The 26,676-nt window shown below is 44.3% G+C and overlaps 1 protein-coding gene across 4 annotated transcripts in view; it reads right to left on the minus strand.

Annotated features, from left to right (window-relative positions):
* LOC121280146 (copine-9-like) overlaps positions 1–26,676 on the minus strand; it is a 409,662-nt gene that overhangs the window by 353,245 nt on the left and 29,741 nt on the right. For all 4 annotated transcript variants that reach the window (XM_041191835.1, XM_041191836.1, XM_041191834.1 and 1 more), the window contains exons 2-3: positions 8,668–8,708; positions 1,639–1,685 (exon numbers count right to left, since the gene is read on the minus strand). In XM_041191835.1, coding sequence (XP_041047769.1) covers positions 1,639–1,685; positions 8,668–8,708 — 88 coding nt within the window. The remainder of the gene's footprint in view (positions 1–1,638; positions 1,686–8,667; positions 8,709–26,676) is intronic.

Here is a 26,676-nt window from a genome sequence, read left to right on the forward strand (position 1 = left end):
ATGGCCTCAATTGAGGCCATTGACAGGTCGGCGGGCGGACAGCTGATTTCGCTGTCTGCCCGCCTTCTTAAAAATTTAGATGGCCCAGGATGACATCAGGGATTCCTCCTAACATCATCCCGTGTCATTTTTCCCTCGGTGACCGGGCCCCGCCCCCAAATCGCCGAGGAGAAAATCCTGGCAATGATCTTACAATCAGCTACAGATCAGCCAGATCTAACAGGATGGCAGAACAGGCTCTGCTCTGAAGAAGGGTCATACGGACTCGAAACGTCAACTCTGTTTCTCTCTCCACAGATGTTGTCAGACCTGCTGAGTTTTTCCAACATTTTCTGTTTCTTGTGGCAGAATAGGGTTGATGGTCTTAATGGTCTACTCCTTGGCCTGTGTATGTGACTAGTAATGCTATAGTGATTCTATTAAGAACCTATCACCACTGCAGTCTACCTTTACAGCTAAGAACTCCCTTAAATGATATATGAATACAGCAGAAATCAGTCCCTGACCTGCCCAATTTCTCAGCAAAAAATAGTTGAATAGTTGAAAATCCAGGTAGGATTTTCGATACCCAATCCTCCTGCAATTGCAGCAGTTGCCAAAATGGCTGCCAGCAACTTCCAAATACCCAGGGCACCTGCCCAAGACAGGCACCAGGCCCCTTGAATATGCTAATCAAGCACCTAGACACCTGTTTTAAGACCCCAATGCCAATTTCAGTCATTAATATGCATTTTTCATTCAGTTTTCTGGGATCTATAGCCACCAAACCAGTGATTCATAAAGAAAGCACTGGAGGCCTCCAAAGAACAGGTAAGATTTTATTGCTTTTTTATAAAGCTTATGCATCATCCCTGCTCCTCCTGGAACTACAGCAATTCTGTGGGCCACTGTCGGTTCCCTTAAATTCCACCTCCCATTCACTTTCCCCCATTACCTGTGGGCCAACTTAGCTTCTGAATTGGCCGATTTCAAGAAGCTCCTGACCACTGAGCTGCAACAGGATGCCCAAGTGGGGTGGGCAATGAGCAGATCAACAAATGAGACACAACACCCAACTTCCAGTAAGCTTTGGGCCTTCACTTTCAGGCACTCATTGCACCATTTCCAAGTGACATTATTTTCCTGGCCAAAGCTTTAAGTTATAGTAGATAATGAATTCTCTTTTATATTTCTGTGTGTTTTCTTCGCTCGCTATCATACCTGTTCACCACATCAATGTAGCAGGTAATTGGACCTAACTGTTTGGAGCAACATCGAGTGAATCATCCAACTGAATCTTCATTCCTCCTACTTGGTGAAGTGATCACACTCACCCACTCATCCTGAATTCCTGAATTGGAAACTCTACATGCAGGAAACTATGGGTATAAGAGTAGAAAGATTGGGTGCAAACAGCATTATTCCATTTCAATTTTTCTGACATTTGTAATGGATAAACACTACTGCATTGCACTGGAGTACTACTGTTCTATACCAGTGACCACCTCAGTTTTTTTTTGCCAGTAATGTTCTCAGGAGTGGAATGTTCTGAGGCCAAAGCCTGCCAGTGGTATGAAGATTCAGGAAATTATTTTTTGCCTTCAGGTAAATCAATATAATCTAATATACAAGATAAAATATAAAAAGACTATTACTCACCTCCCGCCATTCTTTGCTTCCAATTCCTTGAATAAAAAGCACAACAACTGCAAAAAAAAAGAAAGAAAAAAGTTTATGATAATTGTGGAGCAAGGGATTAAATGTCAGCAAATGATTTTACAATTTTGGAGGCTTTTAGACAACAGCAGGAGAGGGGCATGTATGGTGTATAAGGGAAGTAGATACTCAATATTTTGGCTTTGTTATCTCAACAGGGCCAATTTGGTGCATCTAACCAGCACAAAACACAGCATCTCCCTGGATTTAATGGTTGTATAAATGTCCAGGGATGGGCATTTTCTGAGGAAGGAATAGTTTGATGGATGTTTGAAACCACTGTTCACTGAGTTAAATGACTATGTCAGTCCACCACAGTTGCTGAAAGCCTGCCAACGGAAGGAGCATGGGGCTCTCAAAGTTTTCTTAGTTGAAGTGAAGCATATAAAATCCTCAAAAGAGACAAGTCGAAAGGAAGAAAATATTGCTTATGTGATGCAGTCTTCTTCCAAAAGAGAATCAGAGGCCAACTTGACAGGTTAGGCTTTAAGCATTAATTTCTCAAATGCTCTCAACAGTCTCCCTTCCTCCATCCTTTTGGTTACTAAGAACCCCTGGGCAGCTTAAAGCCCCTCCCACCCAAAGTCCCATATACCCTTCACTGCCATCCTTTCCAAGTTCCGCTGGTTTACAATACCCAATACATTAATCTCAAGGCCCTCGGTATTGTTTTTATAATTCTCCAGTTTCCTTTTGAGCAATCCTCCCCAAATCCATGCACCAGCCTGTACCCTCTGCAACCCTGACTCCAGATTACTCATTGTGCTTGTTCTCATGTACTTACTGTAATGTTATATGCTGATATTTCTCCTTACTAAGGACATTAAACAGAATTATTAAGAAAACAAGTTCTGAGATCAATAGTTGATGAAGTAGAATGATGTAGATCAGTGTCCCCTTTCACCACATTGCTGAATACCAAATGCTGTGGAATAGATATGGCCAAACTCAGGTGAGGTGCTTCTCCATAGGGATTGGTGAGAGAAAGTTGATGGGTTAATAGGGGAGATGGTGGTGTAGTGGTAATATCACTGGACCAATAATCCAGGCTAATGGTCCATGGACATGGATTCAAATCCCACCACAGCAGCTGGTGAAACTTGAATTCAATTAATAAATCTGGAATTATAAAGCTAGTCTCAGTAATGATGACAATGAAACTATCATCAATTGTTGTAGAAACCCACCTGGTTCACTAATAGCCTTTAGGGAAGGCAATCTGCCATCCTTACCTGGTCTGGCCTATGTATGACTCCAGACCCACAGCTATGTGGTTGACTCTTAACTGTCCTCTGAAGTGGTCTAGCAAGCCACTCAGTTCAAGGGCAATTAGGGATGGGCAACAAATGCTGGCCTTGCCAGCAACACCCACAAAAGAATAATTCTTTAAAATGGATTCAGTTGGTGTACATAAGGACATAAGAACTAGGAGCAGGAGTAGGCAATTCAGCCCCTCGAGCCTGCCCCGCCATTCAATATGATCATGGCTGATCTAATTTCGGCTTCAACTCCAATTTCCTGCCATTTCCCCATAACCTTTCAACCCGTCACTAATTAAAAATCTGTCTATCTCCTCCTTAAATTTATTCAGTGTCCCGGCATCCATTGCACTCTGAGGTAGTGAATTCCACAGGTTCACGACCCTTTGAGAAAAGTAATTCCTCCTCATCTCTGATTTAAATCTACCGCCCCTTAGCCTAAAACTATGGCCTCTCATTCTAGAATTCCCCACAAGGGGAAACATCCGCTCCATGTCTACTTTGTCTATTCCCTTTAGCATCTTATATACCTCAATTAGGTCTCTTCTCATCCTTCTAAACTCTAGGGAGTATAGGCCTAAACTGCTCAATCTCTCGTCATAAGACTCCTCATAGGAGGCTCTTTTGCACATTGAAAGAAAGACAAGAGCAGCAGCATGGTAATCAGTGCCTCAACTTTTCCCAACTTCATTTCCCAACTTCATGCCTCAGGTTACGTGCCTTATCTGCCAGAAGCAGAAATATGGTGCACATTGCACATGTTTGGAAAAAGATGCAGAGCAAGTCCAAATTTTCCAAGGCAGAGCCATCGGCCAGGCATGAAATCAAAAATTCTTCCTACAGTGTACGAGAGGAACACAACTTTGACTGAAGCCTCTTCTTTAAGAAACTCTTGACATGGGATCTGCTCCCTACTTTTTAGGTTTTGCTTCTTGTAGGAGGGAAAAAGGTCAGTGGTATGACTGTGTAAATTGTGCTCTGTTTGAAGACTTTAATCTCTTCAGAACAGATGACACTTGCAGAGCACTTTGTGACACACTAGTGTGTTTAGCTCTTATAACAATTGTGGAGATTCAATCATTACTTTCAACTCGCTGTGTTTTGGATGGCTACCAACGCCTACTGGTTTTTATTTTTGGAAGGACAAGAGTGAAAACGGAATGTGCCTTCATGCCAGTTTTATCTGTACTGATGATTCAAATCCTTCATTATTAATTTAATTGGAAAAAACAAATCTCCCCCTTTTTTTGCATTGATATGAACAAGGTAAATTTATGAAAAGGGAATGTACAAATCTGCAACATACCAAGTTTCATAGCACAGCTGAGTGTTCCTGTCACTGCAAGAGCCAGTGCTATGCTCCATCATATCCACAGGTACCCTTGCTGAAAATGCCAGAAGCACCACATCTAGCTCTGTGCTCATTCAGACTTGGTATGAATTAATGTCCATGGTCACTGCCACGTAGATGTGCCAGGGCCTGCAGATGTAATTGAATTGCTCCCATATTGGAAGGTGTGGTATATCAGGCTTGTTATTTTTAAAATTCATTTATGGGAGATGGGCATCGCCAGCTAGACCAGCATTTATTACCCTTTTTAATTGTCCTTGAGAAGGTAGTAGTGAGCTGCCTGCTTGAATTGCTACAGTCCATGTGGTAAAGTATTCCCACAATGCTATTGGGAAGGGAGTTCCAGGATTTTGACCCAGCGATGCTGAAGTGCTGACAATATATTTCCAAGTCAGGATGGTATCTGAATTGGAGGGGAACTTGGGGTTGGTGGTACTCCCTTGCACCTGCTGTTCTTGTACTTCCAGGTGGTAAATGTCGCGGGTTTGAAAGGTACTGTCAAAGAAAGCTTGGTGAATTGCTGTAGTGCACCTTGTAGATGGTACACACTGCAGCCACAGTGTGCTAGTGGTGGAGGGAATTAAGGCTTAAGGTACTGGATGGGGTGTTAATCCGTGGCTGCTTTGTCCTGGATGGTGTCAAGTTTGTTAAGGGGAGAGTTTTCTCCCTGACGTGCGGGCTGGGTGAGAGCAGGCGTAGGCGGGTACGCAGCCAATAGCCGCCCGCCATTTTACACGGGTGGGCCAATTAAGGCCTGCCCAGTGTGATGTGCACCTGGAAGCGTTCAGCGTTACCTGTATGAGCGGGGGGAGGAGGGAGAATCGGGGCCTGCGCTAAGAGCGGAGAAATCTCCCTGAGGATCAATTCCATATTTAAACTTTGAAATAAAGAGAGAATAAAGTTATTTACACATGTCCCCTCATGTGACAGTGTCAGATGAACAGGGACATGTTTATGTATTTCAATAAAAAATTTTCATTTAATTTATAAAGTCTTCACGAAACCTCTTCCTGCCCGTGGATAAGGTTTCATGATAAATGTGAAGGCCGCCTGGGCTCTTCGTCTGCCCCCCCCACCCCCCCCACCCGCCCCCCCCCCCCCCCCCCCCCACCAACCTTAAGGTTGGATGGGCAGCCCTGTTAATTGTTTCAATTGGTTGTTAAATGGCCTGAATAGGCCTTTGACAGTTCAGCGGGCGTGCAACCGACTCAGGTGTGTGCCCACCGAACTGAAGCTCGGATTGATGCGCGGTGACATCGAGACACACGCCCAACATCACCGAGCATCATTTTACACATCGGCGTGTGTGGTCCGCCCCACACGCTGACCAGGCGATTCAGGCCCAAGTGTTGCTGGAGCTGAAATCGTCCTGGCAAGTGATGAGTATTCCATCACACTTGTCTTTCACTGTCCTTTCATGCAATGCCACTGAAAGCACCTCATACTGTGATTGGGGCACTGGCTCAGCTTCCTTTGAGAGGAGAAGCCTCTGGCAGGACTAACTTTCTGCCAAAGTAAGATCCAGCCACCTGTATTTGCAGATGCAGCCAGGAAAGCCCTGAGCACAAAGCATCTTTTGTGCATACTGACCTGCCTGGTGTCACACCGTAGGCCCTTTCCTTCTACCAAACACCTCAGTAGGGGGAATCCAATTGGGAAACTCATCATCATAATGCAGGGGAGGGGTGGGAAGGAAAGATCAAGTCAAAAGCAAAACAAAATGCGAACAGAAAAATTGAACAAAGACAGTCAAAATCTAGCTGAAGTATTAACAATTGAAATGACATATCTGGGTATTACAACCACTGCCACATCCTTATTCTCAGCTGTGGCTCAGTCTGTGACACTTTTGTCTCTGAGTCTGAAGGTTTTGCATTTAAATCCCTCGTCAAGACTTGGGCAAAAATTATAGGCTGACACTCCAGTGCAGTACAGAGAGAGTGCTGCACTGTTGGAGATGCTGCCTTTCGAATGAGTTGCTGAACTGAGGTCCTCTCCTCCCTCTCAAATGTGCAATGTTCAAAATAACTGGAGTTGGGAGGAGCAACACAGATCCGAATAAGAAAAAGAATCCACACAAGAAAAATATTTGGTAAAGATTCACAATCATAAGTCTTTGACCTTTAGATTCTCAGGCAAAATGCAATTAGATAATGATTGAATTGGAAACGCTTGCTGTCAATCATTTATCTTGCGGATTCACTTTAACCATCAACTCCTTGTTTTGAAGCATTAGCGGACAGCTTTCTTTTCCATTCTCTGCACTCAATTCTTCTTTTAATGAGATGTTAAACCCTGATGTCTATAAATCTTCTGGCTCCTTCAACACAAACAACCTCCTTAATTATTAGCAGCAACACCACACTCTAATTCTGTATCCTACATATCAGCAAGTATTCTTCTCATTATAACAATGGGAGTTGCATCGTTTCAAAGTACCACATTTAGCTGCAGAAGTGTTCGGACAGTGTGATAATTGAAAGAATAGCAGTTTTATCCAGCATTTCAAAGTTTGTTCACAGAAAGTGGGTGAGACTGCATTTAGTGCCCATCCCTAGTTGCACTAAGATGGCAGGCTTTATCCTGAAACCATTGCTGGATTTGTCATGCGCTGCCACAGTGGAGAATTCCAGGACTTTAATCCAACAGCAACCATGAATCAGATTCAAGAAAGGATGATGTGTGACCGAGAGTGAAACTTGCAGGTGATGGTGTTCCCATGACATTGCTGTTCTTGTCCTTCCTCATGCCGAAGCCTAATTGCCCTATTAATGATGTGATAGTTGTTAATTACTGCCAATAAACTTCCCTGACACTGGAAATTAACTATTCCAAGTGCGGAGTCTTATTCCTTGCAGAGTAGGGTCAGGGGCCCATTAAGGATGGATACAACCCCCTAGTGCCTGCCAGTAACCAGAGGCAGGCTGGCTGCATGGCATGGGCCTCTCCCGCCGCTGGTTAAATCCCAACACCAGTGAGATGAGGCCTTTAAGTGGGAATTGATTGCCCACTTGAGGAACTCAACTGGCCCACTGGCCGCCCGAGGCCCCCCGCCACTGGTAGAATTGTGGTGGAGGCAGGAGTGGGCAGGCAGGTGGTGGGCTGGCTGCCTCCTGGGATTTACATGCCACCTCCGCATTCATATTCACCAGCAGGATAACGTAAAGTCCAGTTCAACACGTATGGTTCATTCCCAGCTCAGTGCTGTTTTCTACGTTACCTTAACTGATTTTCAACCAAACCCTCCGCCATGCATATGTAATAGGTAATTCATAAAGTATAATTTAGAACAATTGAAAGTTTGATCCAAGTCATTTGCAGCTGCTGTTTCTGAAATAATGGCCCGGTATTTACTCAGGTGCGGGATTGGAGTGAAGCAGCCAAGGAGTTACGGACAGGAAAGGCAAAGTGCAGGTTTCCCCACCACACTGCTCTATAACTGCAAACTGATTTTTAATTTATTTTCCAGGTTTCCCAACCTGATTAAGAGGCCGGTAGCCTGTTGGGCAGGAAAAGCTGCAGCCTTGTAGGTTTCGTGGTGGTAGGGTGGGGAGGGATCCTAAGGGATGAGGCTAGTGATCGCAGTTGCGAGTTGGTGATTACACTGGAGAGCATGCGGAGCTTGCTCAATTTCAGAGAGGGGTCAGCGATCATAATAATGAAGTCGGTAATCATGTTCTGTGGTGGGGAGGGTTGGTGATCATGATGGGGCTTGTTGGTGGTCACATGGGGGTCAGTGAATGCAGAGAGTCAGTGATCGCTGGGTGGATCAGTGATCATCGGAGGGGTCAGTGATTATAGAGGTGTGTGATTCTGAGAAGGGCCAGTGACCACAGGGTTGGGATTCAGTGATCAGGTGGGAGGTCAGGGAGAGATCAGAATTTGGAGATCGTACAGAGGGGATTTTGCATGGTTAGCTTGTTGGGCGTGGAGGAAACACTCTTGCTCCTCTGAGCCCACAAGCAGTGCCACAAAGGCACTCACTTTTTGGGTCAAGTTCTTCTCACCCAGTGTGGCTGGCTAAGATTTCCAAGGCTTAGGGCAGCCCGGGTGACATTAGCTATAAGTAGACATCTTATTAAACTGGAGACACACAGCCTCCCTAAAATGTTTCAATGACTGACCCACTCCCTGGAAGCAGATTGGTCAACTGCCTCCCAGTCCCACCTCTGGTAAAACCAGACATGGGCAGGCTCAAGGGAGGTGGGGGTGATTTTGGGTTTCAAATTTTTTAAATTCTATCTTCCCACAGAAGCCAAGCACCTCCTGCCCCGTGTTTTGAGGGTTAAAATTGCACCAAGTGCCTGGAAAGCTGTTGTACATAATCTTTGAACTCAGCAACAATTTATGTTATTATCTTACCGGGATCGGACTTTGAGAAGGTATCCACATCAAGAAGGTGCCTATCAAAATAGAAAGGAATAATTAATAAACCAATACATTATCAGTTCCACTGTTTAAATAATGGGCATCCAAATATATTCATGAGTTATTGGAACAGTACAAGAAATAGCTAAAGAAAGCAGGGATTAAGGATAGGTATCTGGCTCATAAAACCCATCTTCAATCATGTGCAGTCTGTCCTACTGATAATTCTATCCCACACATTTAATCTCCCAAGTGCTCCCTGAACAATGATAAATTATCAAATAAAACACCTGAAAAGTGATTGTTCTCTTATCCCCACTTGCGTTCCTGGTAACGAGATCCACCTTAAGTATCAGCAGCTCTTTCAATCATGATCCTTTGAATTGTTGTCACCCTGGCCACATTTCTCTGATACCGTAGAGGGGACGCTGTAGAAAGGAGCAAACAGCCTTCATCCAGGGTCTTATAGGGATTTTTAAGCTTTCTTGTGAATCTAAAAAACCATAGCGTGGAATCTTGTGCCGTCCACAGGATGGTGTTGGGCGGGGGGGGGCAGTTAATCGGGCGACAGCGTGGCAGGTGGAAAGGCACGTGGATGGCCTTCCCATCCCGCCAGCAACTGATGCCCTTAAGTGGGCAATTAATACCCCATTAAGGGCCTCATCCAGCCGCCACTATTATTAACCAGAGGGTGGAGGAGAACGACAAGCAAACCCTGGCATGTTTGCTTGAGGGCTTCCGGGCTGGTCCCTCATTCAAAGACCTTTAGTGCTTAACTGAAGGACCCAGCATCAGGAACCGGTGGGGGGTGGGCAGAGGGGAGGGGCTGCTGAGAGCCACCCCTGTGCCTTTGCCACCCCCTTCAAGCCATCACTTACCTGTGCCAGGGCCCCTCCTCGACTTCTGAGGCCTCGGATGGTTGTAGTACCAGCAGCAGCCACCGCCTCTACGGTGGCGCTGCTGAATGCAGGAGACCTGCCAGCCTCTTATTGACCAGCAGCTCTCAGCGGACAGGACTTCCACCGCTGGGATCCTTGATCCTGTTAAATGCCTGAGTGGCACATGATGCCTTCCAGACAAGAGGCAACGAGGGGCTCCCAGCAGTTTTGCAGCCAGCGGCCAAGAGCCCTGTTTGCCTCCCCAAGGTTTCACCCATAAACTCAGTTAAGCATCTGCCACTCCAGTTACTTTGCAGAGTTGCCTCCAATGGAAAAAGCACCATCAGCAGCAACTCTGTAAAATATACAAATTGCCAGCAGTGCTGTCGGTGGTACTTCTAGCCGAATGACGTTGCTGCATTTACATTGTTGGCTCTGGCTGTAGTTGTGTTGACCTTTCAGCCCAGATCAGCAATCAGCATTAGTCATTTCTGATCAACATCAGCCAACAGTAAAGGCAGCCTGGTAGCCCAGAACTCTGGCATTTCAATCAAAAAGACTATAGAATGATAGAGCACAGTATCCCAAATATGCTGAGTCCTTGGTCTCAAAGTGGAAATGGGGGGATGTCAAGTAAAAATGAATGATTTTCCAAAGAGGGAGGATGGAAAACCATGAGATACCAGTCCTACATACCACAAAGGAGCAGTTACAGAGTAGAGTAGGCTAAGGTCCGAGGGACAGATTTGTTGTTGGGTTCACAAGACATTAGAATCAGCAGTAGATATGTTTAGGGCTTTAAAAAAATGGAAGATTGGGTTTTATGAAAAAAGAGGTAGAATATAAAATTCAAGATGCAGTGATGAATCTATAGAAAACATTAGTAAAACCAGAGTTGGTTTGCTAAATTCAGTTTTAGGCACTTCATTATAGGAAGGATGTTCAAGGGCAATTAGAAATAGGCAATAAATGTCAGTCTAGCTGGTGGTGCCCACATCTCATGAACAAATAATTTTTTAAAACATTGAGGCAATAGAGAATGTACAGCAAAAATTCACTGGAACACTGATATAAGGAAACATTACTGTTTTCACTGGAAAAGAGATTGCAGGGTGATCTGACAGAGGTGCTTAAGATTATGAAACTTTGGGACATGGAATATCAAAATAGACTGCTTCCTGTGATTGGGGTGTCTCAAATATGGGAATATAGATATGAGATTAAATGTTGAAGATTTAGAAATTTTTATGCAGAATGCAATAGTGAACTTAGTGATTGAAGCAGATACCATGTCCACATTGTATGGTTAGATAGATGGTTGAAGGAGAGGGTTTACATATGGAAACAGGATGGACAAATGGGATTGAGACTACTGGTTGTGTGGAGGATAAACATCAAGTTGCCTGTTCTATGTTGAAATACATGCATAATTCTATGGGAATGATATTGGGAGGCAGAATGACTTTTCAAGGCTTCTATCTACAATCAGGCCAGTAGGAATACTAACTTTCCTTAGAATGAATCAATGTGATAAGTTTTCAATCTTCACAGCTCATGAAATCCCAGCCCAGAAGCAACGGGAAGCCAGAAAGCCCAGTTCAGTGCACTATGATAGTGAACAAGCCCAGATCAGTTGGTGCTGTCTTTACAGGTATTCTCGTATCTCAGAACGCGACCTGATGGACGCAATGTTTACATTATTTCCTGGCTGGAATGGTGCCAGAAGGTAGGTTTGGGGGTGGGTGGGGTTAAGATGGTCAACATACATTGCATCACATCCCCACCATCGGAACTTATGCCTGAACAGGCATGAGAGGGGTACATGCCACAGGCAGATGGGGACCTATTTTATATTGAAGAGCTGATGGTGCATTTGGCAATGCACTATATTTTTACTCAAAGTTTCGAGAAGTGAGCACGGGATTAACACTGAGTCCCTAGCCATGGCCGAGGTCCCATGTTGTGGACTGAAGAGGCCAAGGCGAGTTAAAAGCTTTCAATTTTACGTGGAATCCTTTTAGACCAGGAAGAGTAGAAGTTCTGCCTGCCCAGAACCACAGTCGTCACCCAAACCCCTTTTCCAGGAATAACCAAGCAGGGACAATTCCCTTGAGCCCCTGGCGTCCTCAGGCTCGCTAATCAATCTTTGGGTGGACAAGAGGATGTAAAATGGCCAGGCCCACGCTGAGATCCCCACAGGGATGTTTCTCTCTCACCCTGCATCCCGCCCGGCCCAAATATACCCCAAATTAAAAACCCATAAGACATAGGAGCAGAAATTAGGCCTTTCGGCCCATTGAGTCTGCTCTGCCATTCAATCAGGCTGATAAGTTTCTCAACCCCATTCTCCCGTCTACTCCCCATAACCTTTGATCCCCTTACCAATCAAGAACCTATCTATCTCGGTCTTAAATACACTCAATGACCTGGCCTCCACAGCCTTCTGTGGCAATGAATTCCATAGCTTCACCACTCTCTGGCTAAAGAAGTTTCTCCTCATCTCTGTTCTAAAAGATCTTCCCTTTACTCTGAGGCTGTGCCCTCGGGTCTAGTCTCTCCTACTAATGGAAACATCTTCCCCACGTCTACTCTATCCAGGCCTTTCAGTATTCTGTAAGTTTCAATCAGATCCCCCCTCATCCTTCTAAATTCCATCGAGTATAGACCCAGAGTCCTCAACGTTCCTCATATGTTAAGCCTTTCATTCCTGGGATCGTTCTCGTGAATCTCCTCTGGACCCTCTCCAGGGCCAGCACATCCTTCCTGAGATACGGGGCCCAAAATTGCTCAAAATATTCTAAATGTGGTCTGACCAGAGCCTTATAAAGCCTCAGCAGCACATCCCTGCTTTTATATTCTAGTCCTCTCGAAATAAATGCCAACATTGCATTTGCCTTCCTAAGTACCGACTCAACCTGCAAGTTGACGTTAAGAGAATCCTGGACTAGGACTCCCAAGTCCCTTTGCACTCCAGATTCCTGAATTCTCTCCCCATTTAGAAAATAGTCTATGCCTCTATTCTTCCTACCACAGTGCATGACCTCACACTTGCCCAGGTTGTATTCCATCTGCCACTTCTTTGCCCATTCTCCTAACTTGTCCAAATCCTTCTGCAGCCTCCCCACCTCCTCAATAATACCTGTCCCTCCACCTATCTTTGTGTCATCTGCAAACTTAGCCAGGATGCCCTCAGTTCCTTCATCTAGATCATTAATGTATAAAGTGAAAAGTTGTGGTCCCAACACTGACCCCTGCGGAACTCCACTAGTCACCGGCCGCCATCCTGAGAAGGGCCCCCTTATCCCCACTCTCTGCCTCCTGCCAGACAGCCAATCTTCTATCCATGCTGGTACCTTGCCTCTAACACCATGGGCTCTTATCTTACTGAGCAGCCTCCTGTGCGGCACCTTGTCAAAGGCCTTCTGGAAGTCCAAGTAGATAACATCCATTGGCTCTCCTTTGTCTAACCTACTCATTACCTCCTCAAAGAATTCTAACAGATTTGTCAGGCATGACCTCCCCTTGATGAAACCATGCTGACTTTGCCCTATTTTACCATGCACCTCCAAGTATTCTGAAATCTCACCCTTAATAATGGACTCTAAAATCTTACCAATGACCGAGGTCAGGCTAATCGGCCTGTAATTTCCTGGCTTTTGCCTCACTCCCTTCTTAAACAGGGGGGTTACATTAGCGATTTTCCAGTCCTCTGGGACCCTCCCTGACTCCAGTGATTCCTGAAAGATCACCACTAACTCCCCCACTATCTCTTCAGCTATTTCCTTCAGAACCCTGAGGTGTAATCCATCTGGTCCAGGTGATTTATCCACCTTCAGACCTTTCAGTTTTCCTAGTACCTTCTTCTTGGTAATGGCCATCATACTCACCTCTACCCCCCGACTCTCTTGAACTTTGGGGATGTTACTCATGTCTTCCACTGTGAAGACTGACGCAAAGTACCTATTCAGTTCCTCCGCCATTTCTTTGTTCCCCACTACTACTTCTCCAGCGTCTTTTTCCAGCGGCCCAATGTCCACTTTTTCCTCTCTCTTACCTTTTATATATCTAAAAAAACTCTTGCAATCTTCTTTTACATTACTGGCTAGTTTACCCTCATATTTAATCTTCTCCCTCCTTATTTCTTTTTTAGCTGTCCTCTGTTGGTCTTTGTAGGCTTCCCAATCCCCTGGTTTCCCACTGCTCTTTGCCACATTGTACGCTTTCTCTTTAGCTTTTATGCTGTCCCAACTTCCCTTGTCAGCCATGGTTGCCTCGACCTCCGTTTAGCATGCTTCTTCTTCCTAGGGATGAATTTTTGCTGTGTCTCCCAAATTACTCCCAGAAACATGCCATTGCTGTTCCACTGTCTTTCCTGCTAGGCTCATCTCCTAGTCAATTCTGGCCAGCTCCTCCCTCATGCCTCTGTAGTTGCCTTTATTCAACTGTAATACCGTTACATCTGATTCCAGATTTTTCCTCTCAAATTGCAGGGTAAATTCTATCATATTATGGTCACTTCCTCCTAAGGGTTCCTTCACCTTAAGCTCCCTTATCAAATTTGCCTCATTACTCATCACTAAATCTAGAATTGCCTGTTCCCTAGTGGGGTCCACCACAAGCTGCTCCTAAAAGCCATCTCGTAGACATTCCACAAATTCCTTTTCTTGAGATCCACTACCAACCTGATTTTCCCAGTCTACCTGCATATTGAAATCCCCATGATCACCGTAACCTTGCCTTTCTTACACGCCTTTTCTATCTCCTGGTCTATCTTGTGCCCCACATCCTGACTACTGTTCGGAGGCCTGTACATAAATCCCATTGTGGATTTTTTACCTTTGCGATTCCTCAACTCTGCCCATTCTAAATCATCTGACCCTACGTCATTTCTTGCTATCGATTTAATTTAATTTCTTACTAGCAAAGCAACCCCACCCCCTCTGCCAACCTGCCTATCTTTTCGATAGAATGTATATCCTTGAATATTTAGCTCCCAGTCCTGATCCCCTTGCAGCCATGTCTCAGTGATGCCCACCACATCATACCTGCCAATTTCAATCTGCGCCACAAGCTCACTTACCTTATTTCGTATAGAGTGCAAAATAGGCCTGAATATCTGAGGGAGAAGAACTGAACTGTGTTAGGACTTATTATATGGTGAAATTTGCCTGCCACTCTCTTTTATTATCTCCAATTTGCATCCTTCATTACTCTTACGTACCATTCACTATTACCCTCTCTAATGCACTTCATCGCACATATGTGCTCACTGGATATCCTCTGTAATCTTTATTTTGAAAATTAGGACACAGTAAGATAAATGGGACTCAGGATAGGGAATGAATGTCATACCTACCTCTTTATTTTTACCTCAGTACATCAATCAAGTGATACTTATATCTGGTAGAAGCCAGCCACAAATCAATTTTGTGACTTTTAATTCCCTGGCAGAAATTACTGTTCTTTCTCAAGTCCTTCTGTATTCATTATTTAAAATTACTGCTTAAAATTCTAACTTGCTTCACTTTCCCCAGGTAACTAGGTTTTAATGATCTCTGGATGTTACATTCAGAAATAATAGCTATCATGACCAGAATAATGTGGCAATTGCACTGATATTTTATACATTTTTACTTTAATAAGCTTGAGTTTTACTCTTAGTCAAGTTGCCATTGCATTTTTATTGTAAATATTCTATCTCAAAACTCTTTGAATATTTTCTCCATCTTACACAGTAGGGACACCAGCATTGTAACTGGCAAGACTGTTGTATTATCAGACCCTCATGGACGTTGTGTTTCCTGAGGGAGGGCAGAATGAGATGTCTTGCAGCCTTTGGAAATTGGCGGCAGGAGGAACATCTCTTTATGATGAGGTAACAGGTCCATTACCCAGAATAACATGCCTTGGTTACTTGCAAAGACATTTTAACCAAGATAATAAACAGGCAAAGACAGACAAGCAAGGGTTTTCCTTTAAGCTGAAGAGCAGTCAAGCACACAGATCTGCCCTTTCCCAACTCAACTCACTAGAATTACTCTGCTTTCTTTGCACACTTGTTGTTTAAAGACATGGGCAACTCTTGTTCTACCAGCCATTTGGGAGGCTAATTTTCAGAGAAAGATGTAAGAATAAGTCTTGAGTAATGCTGATTGCTCTTGTACCTGTCTTAAAGGAAGCGGAACATTTTGCCCACACACAAATTTCAAGCTCTCCAACCTGTTGGTTGATATTCCACAATGGAAGTATTTGGAAATTAAGAACTGTATTTTTTTAGTGCTCCCAGGTAGTACTTCACAGGAAAATTACATTTTTATAAAATTTGGGAGGTATATCACAGAGGTTGGGAAATAGTTTTTTGATAGTGAACAAGTTAAAAATTATTGGAATGGCAACAAAGAGGCAAAAATCTTTTGCATTTCATCAGATATTCCATTCTACTTTAGCCCCAAATATAAGGAATTTTTGGAGATATTATTGCACACTGAATGATTCAACTGTTGACATCTCCAAGCGTATGCTCTTCTACGTCATGACCTGGAAGTGGGGGTATTCCATTGATATAAGTGTCGTGTAATGAAGCCCCCATTCATTCTAGCCTGAATCCATTAAGCTGCCTCAAATAAGAGGAATGGTGGAATTGACTGATTGGGCTGAGTTTCTGCAAGAGCACTTCAGTGGTACCCAGCCCAATCCCTTGTTGTAGGAGAGCACCCTCCAGAGGCAGTGCCTGAGATTCACCTACATTCACCAGGGCTGAAAATAAAGAAGTGAAAAAGTCTTTGACTAAGAACGGAACCATCCTGCCTCTTCAGAAGCAAAACTGATCCTGAACGTTTGGGGCCATTCAAGAGGCCTCAGTTGAACTCACACCAACTCTAGAGTTCCCTGAGGTCTTATAAAGATTACTAGGTGGAACTTCCAGGATCTCCTGTGGACTCTGCCTTTGGGAGGGTGGGATGTATGACATGCAGCTCACAGAGCGACTGCCAGGTTCTTGGGATGAAAGGATTGTGTTATGAGGAAAGTTTGAGCAGGTTGGGCCAATACTCACTGGAATTTAGAAGAATGAGAGGTGATCTTATTGAAGTATATAGGCCGGGATTTTACTGCCCCATAACAGCGGGGACGGTGCTGTAAAATACGGCAAGCCATTCTAAAATCCATTGACTTCGGCAGGACTGTAAAGTCCTGCTGGTGTGAAATTCCACCCATAGATTCTGAGGAGGTTTGACAGGGTAAATGCTGAGACGATATTTCCTCACGTGGAGGAATCCAGAACCAGGGGTACAGTTTAAAAATAAGGGGTGTCCTATTTAAGACATAGATGAAGAGGATTTTCTTCTCTGAGGGTCATTAGTCTTTGGAATTTCTTCCACAGAGAGCATGGAGGCTGGATCATTAAATATACTCAAGGCTGAGTTAGGCAGACTTTTGATCTAAAAGGGAGTCGAGGGGGAACAGGCAGGAAAGTGGAGTAAAGGTCACAATCAGGTCAGCCATGATCTAATTGAATGGCAGAGCAGGCTCACTGGACTGAATGGTCTACTCCTGCTCCTATTTCTTATGGCCTAAAATGGCTACCTGAAAAAAAAACAGGGAAGAATCCTGAGAGAACCAAGTACTGCCCCAAATTCCAGCTACAGGCTGTCCATCCACTCTCTACCCTTGATCGAGGCAGCATTTTGATCCCGTTGTATATACAAAGAAAGATGTATGTTTATGTACCACCTTCCATGTCAGCAGACCAAAAGCGCCAATGAAGTGTAGTCATGTGGTAATGTGGGAAACAGGGCAACCACTTACACACAGAAAACTCCCTCTAAGAGCAATGGAATAAATGACTAGATCATCTGTTTTATGTGTTGGTTGAGGGATAGATGTTGGCCAGTACATCAGGAGTTCTCCTCTGCTATTCTTCAGATAGAACAGGGCACTCTTTTACATCCACCTAAGAAGAAAAAACAATGGGGCCGTGGCTTAACAACTCAGGTAAGAGGCAGCACCTCCCACAGTACAACTCTCCATTATTATAGCACTGAAGTATCAGCCTAGATCATGTGCCCAAGGGCAGAATTTTCACCTCCATATGAGGAAGCGTACAAGTGGCACCAGCTCAGAGCCATTTTCCTGGAGGCAGGATAAGGGGCAGAAGGGCTACCTGTCCACAAAAGTGGTGGATATCCAATTCAGGTAAGTTAATGACCAATTAAGGCCAATCAACAGAGGCCAACTGGAATTTTTCAGTCAGTCTGCAGGCAGGTCAGATGACTGGAGGTGGGCTTCTTGGTAGCATACAGGGAGGTGGGTGCTCCAAGCAGGCTTTGAGGGCCTCCCTGCCCACCTGGTTACCATTGCAGCTGCAGGCTTCCCTGTGGTAGGGTTCTTTCTCCATGATGGTGGCCTGGCAGCTGTGGCCATTTTTTAAATTTAAAAGTCTTAAAAGTTACTGTGAGGCACCCTCTCTCTCACTTACCTGCAATGGCAGGCTGAAGCTTCTTCCATTCTCGAGGGCCTCCCATAGGCCCTCCAGCTTCCAGAGCCTACCCACAATCCTTAATTGGACAATAAACCTGCCTTCTGGCCACTAATTGGACAATTCAGGGAAAATCACTGCCGGGTGACTGTTCTCCACACATTGCAGATTCAGGGCCTGCCATTTAACTCTGACTTTGGGGTCCTAACCTAAAACCCAAAATGCTGCCCCAAGTTTCTCAGGTGAGGTTTGAAGCCACAACATACCGACTCAGAAACAAGAATTCTACCGATGAACCAAGGCTCACAACTTGAGATATAAAGCACGAGAATGCATGGGATCAGAAAAACCCATTTGGTTCATTTTTCCAATGAGATATGTGTAATTTCCATACTGCCCAGTTTATTAAATTTCTTGAGGGAGGCAAATAACCACAAGTGAAACCTGAGATGCCTCCATTACAGTCGATTAGTCAATGAAGACTTCCTACAGAATCTGCCTTCTGATGCCTCTTGCAGCAGGTGTGAGGATATACCTAGTTTGCATCATAGACAAGTGGGACTTGCTTGGAATAGAAACCGTTCCTATTAAGTTTGTCAGCAGCTCCTGGGTCAGCGAATTCAGTACCACGTGTGTGCTCTTGTAGCAACCTGCACCATAGGGAATCCAACTACCCTGTGCAATCCAAGGCTCTGTGTCTCTGCTGCCTAAGGGGCTGATGCAGAAGCAGATGAATTCTTGCTGTTTGATGCATGCCCTGCTAACTCCCTGGTTAATGTTGCACAGATTCCCTGTTAACAAATTTAATTGCCATGGACAGGGCAGTTATAATGAGTCTGCAAGTCTTCACTTTGAAGTTGGCAGAGAGAGCGAAAGGTCACGTTGAAGAGGTACAGCTGTCAGATGGGCAGTTTCTTATAGTTCGCATAGGACAGATGTGGCCTGTCTCTTGTTAGGGAGAGTCGCACCTGATTGGGCACCTACCCTCTGCCATGCCGCCTGATTCTCCTTGACTCAATACATTGCCACTTCTCCTCCATTATGATGGCATAGAATGGTAAGCCCCTGGGATAAGTCATCCCTCATCCAAAGTTCATCTGATTCTAGGTTTGGAGTAGGAGTGGCCTGTGCTCCCAAAGGAATTTGCTAGGAAGAGAGCAAATGGTAAAATGAAATGTAGGTGTCAGTGATTCCCACATTGTAAAGGAATCATTAATCAGTAAATTCGGTTGGTGCCCTCTTCAGCACTCCAGCTCTTTAGTCACATTTGTCTGAAGTGTTATGGCGAAAAGCTAGCCCTTATTCTTAAATGCAAGCGAGCAGCTTGCATTTATCTGCAGACTCATGGTGGCTGATTGCTAACCTATGTCTGAGAGCCGTTTTTAAATATTGTGTAGCCTGCAATACAATCTGAAATTTAAACACCAGCTGCAGTTCCTTCTGCAACTTGCGAAACGTTATTATTTTTTGCCTGTGTTTTTCTATAAGCCGACTGATACTCGGATACTTTGTAGCCATTTGAGCGATAGGTGAATCAGCTGGCGAACTTCTGTACAATAAACCCCTGATCTGAGTATTCTTAAAGTTACACAGATTGCAGAAGTGGCATGAACCCAAAAACTCTGTGTAGTTGAACAATGCAGTTATGCAAATGAAACCTGAGAGATGTTGGCAGGCATAGATTTGCACTGTTAAAAAAAAAATCAAAAAAAATTTGCATTCAACACAATAATGGCATATTAATGGCATTATGTGCCAAAACGCAAATGTCCTCAATCTTTTTGACACAATAATAGTCTACCAATAGCATAATTGCTTTAGGGAACAAGTAAATTCCGGGTCTGTATCTACAATCCACTAGGATTGGGGGAGGGGTTATCCCATTATAATCAAGTAGGTATATGATTGTAACCAACAATCCTGTATGTAGGATTTGGTAAGCAGAAGTTTTGTGTGTTGGGCACAGTCAGCTCCCTGGAGATCAGCAGATTGATTTCTTGCTGTCTGCAGGGTGCTGAGGTCCAGCAAAAAACGAAATAGAATTTTAATAGCCTGTAACACTAATGATAATGATAAAGGCCGACACACTTACAGTGGTTCTCACGGCCTACACCACTGCAGTGCTAAAATGGGAGACTGAAGGAAGGAGGAATATGAATGAGAATGTTCCAAAAACCAATCTTCAAAAACATATTCCTGGAGCATACTTAGAGATACACTCTTAGCGCTCACATGACACTTCACCTTTACTTGAACATTTTAATGGAGCAGTTATTTTCCACTCAATCAGCTAGGAATTATTGTTAGTGACATTGGCAGATGGGCACTTAATGCATTAATATGACATTCCTCTGTCAGCTTTTTTTTAAAGGTAATAACCCGTTGTTAATGCCTCCAATAAATAGTAGACAGAGGAATGTCATACAATGACATCAAACACTCACTACACCTTGAACACTATTTTCAGCTTTGGTCACCAATGCACAATCGGGGTTCAAGGCTTCTACTTCTGTTTTAGTTGTATAAGTATCACAGACTAATATCCGTATTCCACCAATACTAATCCTGAGTGTCAGGGTTTTGGGGGGTTATGAGGAAAGACTGGACAATGGGGGCTTTTCAGCTTAGAAAGGAGAGGTCTGAGAGGAGATGCTAGAGAGGTGTATAGGGTATGGAAAAGTTAACCCGGCATTATGACTTTAAATTTAAGTGTAGAGGAAGAGCTAGGGGACTTAGATTCAAACTAGTAAGTGGTTATTTTAGGAGTGCTATCAGGAAATTCTCTCTCACGCAGAGTGATCAACATGCAGAATAATTGCCAGATAAAGTAGTGGAGAAAAAATCCCCGGTATTATTTATGATACAGTCAGTTCCAAGAAAGAAAAACCAATTCAAAATCTTCAAATCCCAATAAAAATCAGTAAAACGTCCATTGACTTTCAGTGGGAATTGGCCATGTCAACAAATTTCAGATTAAAAACAGTTGATTTTGCAAACTTTTCTATCACATTCCCTTGACTACTAAGATGTTATCCCTATGGGAGGAGTAGTTAGTAGTAGTAGTGTAATAGTAGTCATTCCTCTCCCACCCCAAACCTTATTCTTGATAGAATCCACACTGTAAACACTACTCAGGCCTACTAGTTTGGCCAAAGGGAAAAATATATGCTACCGCAAACACTATTACAGCTTAAATTGTCTGCAAAACACAACAACAATTCTGATTTCAGTGTTTTGTTTTAATACTGAAAGGATAATTGTTTAAAAGATGACTTTCTCCAGCTGTAGATGCATTCATTGACACATAAAGCTGCCACTGCATTGTCAATGAGGTGATGATATCATTGCACAAAAGGGTTGCATTAGCTATACAAATGTTTGAAGCCCAACTGAAAGCCAGCATTGAATCACTGCAGTCAAGTTACATTGCATCAGCAACGCCTTTAACTCATTGATGTACAAATTCAAACTAAACAAAGCAATAGAAAATATAAACATTAATATAAATGTGATGATGTCTCTGGAGGACGTTCAGTAGAACACTGACTACATACTGAGTGCACTGAACAGTGAGTGCATTGGGCAGAGTGGGACATTTTATTCCTAACTGTTTTATGCTGTACTTAAATATTATAATTCAATCAGCAATTTTATTCCAAGGATATAAATAGGGTGTTATCTGGTCCATCATAATTCTATATAATCTATGTGAATGGGAAGTGATTTGGTTTATGATGAAATTCCATACTTAGATCAGACTGTACTTTGATCAAGGATGTATAAATCTGGATTCATCTGAACATTGTAATAAACCCTTCTCAGAGCAGTGGAAAAGATAGTGTGGAGGATAAATATGAGTCAAGGAGACCAATGTGTTACTTTTTCTATAAATGGGGCATGTGAAAGCTGACTGGTAGAAGATGAAAGCTAAACCAGTAGCTTTCCAGAGTGTGTCGTGTGTTACTACAGAAAATACTATACCAATGAGTGAAACTTGTGACAAACCGATACCATTTAATGTATTTACAGTGGGTGTAAATCGGAGCTTAAAAGATTATGACAGTTTTATATTTCAGGGTGTTTAACTCCATTTTCTGATATAAGAGCCAAAAAGATTGTTATCCTTCGAGATATGGAGTCAGCTCAAAACTTGATGTTAGCAAAAGTCATGAATTTCTCTCCAGAGTATTTGCTAAATAAATTGATACAGTGTATTGATGGAAACTGTTCCATTGTGCAGAGACAATTTAAACTGTGCTTTATTTGATGGGTCTGTTATTGTAGCAGTGGTGTCAAAATTGCCAATTATGATGTCAGTTTTATGCTAGGAAAGGACTTCCTTAGTTCTCTCCTATGCTTAGTGGCACATGAAGCATGTGCTTATGTCTGTTTCTATGGTTAATTTTCCTAAAACAGGTTGCTGGCCAATTGCCAGAGGTTAAAACTTGAGGGGCACCACTCCACATCAAACATGGATGACCAGGAGACTCTCCCACTCTTACAGCCTACCATAGGAAAGATTTACAGGCTGATAGTCAACCTGCTTGGCCACATCATGAACGCACCTTCCATGGCCACCGAGTCCTGGAGTGGGACTCGGACCCAGAGCATCTGTCTCAGAGGCAGGGATGCTACCCACTGCACAACAAGGCCTCCACTGAAATGGCTAGCAGGGTCTAGTTAAAGAAAACAGCAAACAAAGCAGGATGAGCACATGTTGAGACACCGGGCATAAATGGCCTGCAGCCAGGGTAGGGGGAAAGAACAGCACATGTTCCAGCTCGCCAGAGGGTGAGATCCTTTAAGCTTCTGCTGCACAGATCTCAGATGAGGCCTTTGATGGGCTGTGTACAGAAAATGCTGCTGTATATGTCTGCTGCACTGGGAGACCTCTCAGAAAGCCTGCCATCACAGTCAAGGAGCGTGGAGGAGTCCTGCACCTACTTTCCGCAGAGCTTGAAACCCATCCTTTCCATTGTGGAAATGATGGCTAACTCTATCAGAGCACTTGCAGAGCCAACCATGATGTGACAGCTGATGGACAGTATCTCAGCTTCCACTCCAACATCTGATTGCTGGTTGAAGTCAGATAAACTGAGCTTGCTGTCATGCAGGCTCAGATTGCTGCCATTGTGACCACAGATACCAGCGCTCAAAGGGGCTCCCAGGATCTCTTTTTTTATTCATTCTTGGGATCCAAGCTTTGTTGGCAAAGCCAACATTTATTGCCCATTCCTAATTGTCTTTGAGGAGGTGATAGCAAGCTGCCGCCTTGAACTGCTACTGTCTATTTGGTGTAGGTACAGAGTGCTGTTAGGAAGGAAGGTTAGGAAGGGAGTTCCAGGATTTTGACCGTGACGGTGAGGGAACATCACATGGAATTCACCAAAGCTCCTTAGACAGCACCTTCCAAACCCACAACCACTACCATCTAGAAGGACAAGAGCAGCAGGTAGATGGGAACATCACGACCTGGGAGTTCCCTTCCAAGTCATTCACCGTCCTGACTTGGAATTATATTGCCGTTACTTCAGTCGCTGGGTCAAAATCCTGGAACTCCCTTCCTAACAGCACTGTGGGTGTACCTTCAGCACATGGACTGCAACGGTTCAAGACCATCACCTTCTCAAGGACAATTAGGGATGGGCAATGAAAGCTAGCCCAGCCAGTGAAGCCCACATGAATGAATAAAAAAAGTAGTTCCATATCAGGATGGTGTGTAGCTTGGAGGGGAGCTTGCAGGTGGTGGTGTTTCCATACTGCTGCCCTTGTTCTTCTAGGTGGTAGAGGTCATGGGTTTGGACGGTGCTGTCGAAAAAACCCCTTTTCCCATTGACTTCAATTTTGCTAAGGCTTCTTGATGCCATGCTTAGTCAAATGCTGGCATGATGTCAAGCACAGTTAATCTCACAGCAGTCCAGCACTTTACTAGGAAAATTGAGGCCTGGCCCCAGAGAAGCAGCAATGGCTCCTCTCTCAGTATGATACCATTTATCCTCCCACTGCTGGCACTCTGTCAGCCCAGACTGCTGCCCATGCCGAGATGGTGCAATCTGAAACCAGGCTTTCTAGCGCCAGAACTGCTGGAGTCATCTCCAATCTTTCCGCGGATAGTCAGCTGCCTTCCACCAGCCATTCTGCAGCCCTTGGGGTGGCACTGCGTAGGAGCACTAGGTCAGGCAAAGGCACACGGAAGGTAGACACTAAGGGAATGTGCAAGAGTGATTAGTTGACTCCTGTATTGAATATTGGATGGTTTGATTTTTAAAATTAGCTTGGAATATTTGTTATGTGGTGGCTCTTAATTCAGCACGTGGCCAAGGGGATACTGTAATGGTCAGTAACAGAGGGAAAGTTCAGCTACTGCTTTTCCCGCCAGCCTTTGTTTCCAGTCTATTCGGCCCAGTTCCGTTCTTGCCCCATTGAAGTCTGACCTGTGCCAGTTGATTATTCTTACTCTGGATTGACCAATATCCTTTTCCACCTAAACCTTATGAAACAATGATCATTGTCCCCTAAATGTTCCCTTCCTGGCCCACCTCATTCCCAAGAACCAGGTCTAGCAGTGCCTCCTTTCTTGGTGGACTGGACACATACTGCTGTAGGAAATTCTCCTGAACACAATCTAGGAAAGTTTGTCCCTCACTGCCCCTTACACTACATTATCCCAGTCTATATATGGATAATTAAAGTCCCCCATTATATCTACTCTATGATGTTTACGCCTTTCTGTAATTTCCTTGCAGATTTGTTCCGCTATACCCTTCCCACTAGCTGGTGGTCTATATATTATACTGAGCAATGTAATTGCACTCTTCTTATTCTTTATCTAGCCAAATCGATTCTGTCCTTGAATCCTCTGACACATCCTCTTTCTCCAGTACTGCAATACTCTCCTTAACCAAAAACGTCATCCCTCCTCCTTTTTTCCCTTTCCTATCTTTTCTGAACACTTTGTAACCAGGAATATTTAGCACCCAGATCCGCTCTTCCTTAAGCCAGGTCTCTGTTATCACCACAACATCATAATCCTACAGGACAATTTGTGCCTGTAACTCCCCAATTTTATTAATTATCCGCGCATTCACATACATGCATTGTTAACCTGATTTAGACTTCATTACTTGCTCCCTTACTCCAACTCCATCTACGAACTTACTATTCTCTTTTTTAGTGCTATCTGCCTCTCCCAACATTCTGTGCACCCTGGTAATACTTTCTACTATTCTCTCCTGGTTCCCATACCCCTGCTGAGTTAGTTTAAACCCTCCCCAACAGCACTAGCAAAATAACCTGCAAGGAACTCAGTCCCGGCTCTATTCAGATGCAACCTGTCTGGCTTGTACTGGTGCCATCTCCGCCAGAGCCAGTCCCAGTGTCCCAGGAATCTAAAGCCCTTCCTCCTGCACCATCTTTCCAGCCACGCATTCATCTGTCGTATCTTCCTATTTCTGGAGTCACTTGCACATGGCACTGGGAATAATCTGAATTTTACTGCTTTAGAGATCCTGCCTAACTCCCTAAATTCCGATTGCAGGACCACATCTCCTTCCTACATATGTCGTTAGTACCAACGTGGACCACAACTTCTGGCTGTTCGCCCTCCCCACGAGAATGTCCTGCAGCCGTTCCGAGACATCCTTGACCCTAGCACCAGGGAGGCAACAAACCATCCTGGAGTCACATTGATCGCCGCAGAAATGCCTGTCTGCTCCCCTAACTAAAGAATCCCCTATCAGTACTGCTCTTCCGCTCTTCTTCCTCCTCCTCCACCTCCCCCCCACCTCCTCGGCCCTCGCCCCTGTACAGCTCAGCCACCCTTGGTGCCACAGGCTTGGCTCTTGCAGACCTCCAAGGATCCATTGCCCTCACCGATATCCAGAATGGAAAACCGGTCAGTGAGCGGGACCTCTGGGGACTCTTGCACAACCTAGCTGTTTCTCTTGGACTGCCTGGCAATCACCCATTCCCTATCTGCTTGCTTGCCCCTAACTTGTGGTGTGATCACCTCTCTGAACATGCTATCCATGTAGCTCTCTGTCTCATGGATGCACCTCAGTGATTCCAGCCACTGTTCAAGCTCTGAAATGCAGAGCTCAAGTGTGTGCAGCCGGTGACACTTCCTGCACATGGGCTCGTCTGGGTCATGAGAAGTGTCCTTGACTCCCCACATGCCACGGGATGGGAATTCCACTTGGTTGAGCTGTCCTGACATGCCTTAACCTTAAACGTTCAAATCACTTACATGTTTAAATCCTTCTTAATATTACCAAAAAGTACAGTTCCTACTTTATTCTAAGTCTTAGGAACAGAATAAACCTTAAACACTGACCAGATGCTCACCAGATACTCACCAAACAGTTGGCTTCTTCTCCAAATTGCTTCTTTCCTGCAATGTCACAATTTGTGTTTTTCACTCTCCTTTCGAACTCAGCGCAGGCCGGTTCCGAGCAGCTAGCAGGTCTGCCTCTCCGACTGCTCTTCCCGCAGGCCTAGGTTTCACATTGGAGTCATGAGCCAAGTGGTCAGCGAAATGCCTTTGGCACACATTAGCAGCCTCTGGTTTGCCGTGGTGGCTCAAACACTGATGGTTCAGCAATCTAGCACAGAATATAAACTTCAAGGCTGCAAACAGGATACTGGACATTC

Source organism: Carcharodon carcharias, chromosome 7, assembly GCF_017639515.1.
Source record: "Carcharodon carcharias isolate sCarCar2 chromosome 7, sCarCar2.pri, whole genome shotgun sequence".
Lineage (NCBI taxonomy): Eukaryota > Metazoa > Chordata > Chondrichthyes > Lamniformes > Lamnidae > Carcharodon > Carcharodon carcharias.